General features: G+C 63.2%; 1 protein-coding gene across 1 annotated transcript, besides 1 other annotated feature; it reads left to right on the top strand.

The window, feature by feature from the left end:
• Positions 1 to 1,008: 1,008 nt before the first annotated feature.
• Positions 1,009 to 1,033: a microsatellite.
• Positions 1,034 to 1,147: 114 nt separating this feature from the next.
• Tco025E_09261 (trans-sialidase) lies at positions 1,148 to 2,435 on the top strand (the record flags this gene model as incomplete). Its single annotated transcript, XM_029376082.1, has 1 exon — positions 1,148 to 2,435. A coding segment is annotated over one exon (1,288 nt), but the record flags the coding sequence as incomplete, so codon positions are not given.

Raw genomic sequence — 2,435 nt, 5'->3', positions numbered from 1 at the left:
ATCGTTTTCTGTTTTAATTGTTTTTGCTCTTCCGTAAGTCTCTTTTTGCTCACTTTGTTTCTGCACGGCGATCGTGCGACTCACCGCGGGCAGGACCGCCGCGCCGTGCCTGGTGTGGCTGCCGTGCTGCTTCCCTCCTGCCTCCTTCGCTGCGTGCGGGCGTGGCTGGTGATGTGCCTCTCTCTCTTTCCTTTCCTTTTCTCTGTGTGTGCGTGTATTTGGGTGCCGCCTGCTGCGGGCATGCCGTGCGCCCCGGCGTGTTTGCCTTCTTTTTGGCGACTGCAGCGGCGTGTTGTTGGGGGCGAGCGGGGGCCTCTTTTTTTTGCGGCTGCGCTCGCCTTGTGGATGTTTTGCGTTGCCCCAGCCGCGCGGGGAGGGGCTTGCCGCCTCCTGCGTGTTTGTTTGGGCGCCTGCGGCGGCGCCGGGGGGTAAAATGCGGAGTCCCAAACGCTGCTGCTCTGCCGCGCGTTGCCGCGGAGCGAACTCGTGCGGCTCGGCGCGCTGACGGGTTGACTGTTGGGCCGACTGCGGGGACTGTGGCGGCTGCGGCAGCCCGTGCCCGGGCCCTGCCGATTTGTTGCGGTGCTCGGCGGCGGATGCATGCGGGCCGCTCGGGGCACGTGTTTGTTTTTTTTTGCCCCGCACGTTTGTTTGTTGCGTTGCCCCCCTTCGCCGCTAACTCCGCTGCGGCCGGGCTGCCGTCGTTGGCTCGCGGCCGCCGCCCCGCAGAAGAAGACGCGGGCCGCGGCACGCCCCGCCGGTCCGACGCGCGGCTCCCGGCTGCTCAACCGTCGCTGTGGGCTTCTCGTGCGGGCGCCGGAGCGTCGCCCCCACCGCCCCCCGCATGCGCGGCCTGCGCTGCCCCTCACTGCCGCGCCCGAACCCATCGCCGCCGTCGTCGTTGTTTCTTTTTCTTTCCACATTTGTCTTCGCACACACACACGCACGCCGAAGGAAAGACATCAGACGCTACTCTGCGCTTTGAGGACCCTGCAGTTGCCGCCAGCAACACAACACACACACACATACACACTGAAGTGCCGCCGCTGCTGTCAGGGCACACACACTTACACCGCACACGCGAATACAGCCGTTTTGGCCCGGGCGGATTCACCGCAAGGAGGGAAGGAAGAGAGAGGGGCGTAACATGCCCCGGCATCTGCTTTCTGCTGCGGTGCTGCTGCTTCTCGTCGCGTTGATTTATTGCGGCAGCTGTGAGGCGGCGGCAGTTGCTGCGGTAAGTGAGCCACAACCGACACAAAAACCGCCGTCGACAGTTGTGCTGTTTCAAAAAACGGAAGATCCGCAGTCGAGTGGGGTTGCAGGTGTGGCCGGTCTGACTGAAGGGAAAAAAGTGTACGGTTTCGCCGGTCACTCCCTTGTGCATGCGGGTGGAGTGACGGTGGCCCTCGCCAAGGCCCGCTACGGCCCTGGCCTCATTTCCGACGTTGGGATTTGGGCGACGTGCATCAGCTGCAGCGGCGGGGGTGGGGGGAGTAGCGGCTGCGCTCCGTTGGCTACTAATGATGCCGCTCCTGGAACTGGGTGTCAATGGACTAAGGCGGTGCCTAGCGGCAGCAACGGGGAGAGCGGCTCTCTTGTCTTCCGCTACGGCCCCAGGGCGGTTGTGAAGGGCAATAAAATACTGCTTCTGCTGATGAGCTACAAGGAACCCACAGGGGCAGGGAAACCAAACTCACAGGGAAGTTGGGAGGCCGCGCTGCACGAGGGCACAGTCGCAGACTCCAGTGGATCAAAGTCCATATCGTGGACGGCATCCACAACGCCACCATCATCAACGCTGACTAACACTTTCACCACAGAGATGGGTAAAAAGAAATGGAGGTCCTTCGTGGACAACGCAGGGCGGGGCGTTGTGCATAAAAGTAAGGTTTTCTTCCCCCTGGTGGCGGTGGGCTCCGAAAGCGGCGTGCGTGTCTGCACAGTCATCTCGTTGGCGGAGCGCAACGGAGAGACTGCGGGGGGCGGGACTTGGAGTTTCTCTTCGAGCGTTCCGATGGCTGAGGGCTGCGTCGCCGCGACGCTCCTCGAGTGGAAAGAGAAACTCCTCATGGTCGCCGTGACTGAACTTCGGCGCTACCGGCTGTACGGGTCGGCTGACGCGGGGGCGACGTGGACGGAGATGACGGGGACGCACGCGCACCTGTTGGGCGACTTCCTCAACGGCGTTGAGCCCGGCGAGGGAGACGACTTCATCACCGCGACCATCGACGGGACGGAGGTGGTGCTGTTTGCCCGGCGGTGGCACAGCTACGACAACGCGACAGGCGCCACTCGAAGTGTGCTCCAGCTTTGGGTGACCGACGACAGGCGCCTGCATCCGGTGGGCCCGATCTCGACGGAGCCGCCGCAGAGCCACGACTTCAGTGCCCTGCTGCACACAGAGGATAATGGCTTGTTTGCCATGTACGAGA

Source organism: Trypanosoma conorhini (genome assembly GCF_003719485.1).
Source record: "Trypanosoma conorhini strain 025E chromosome Unknown Tco_14.4_contig_01041, whole genome shotgun sequence".
NCBI classification, from domain to species: Eukaryota; Euglenozoa; class Kinetoplastea; order Trypanosomatida; family Trypanosomatidae; genus Trypanosoma; species Trypanosoma conorhini.
Note: the sequence above shows the minus strand (reverse complement) of the source record. Positions and strands in the feature narration are given on the sequence as shown.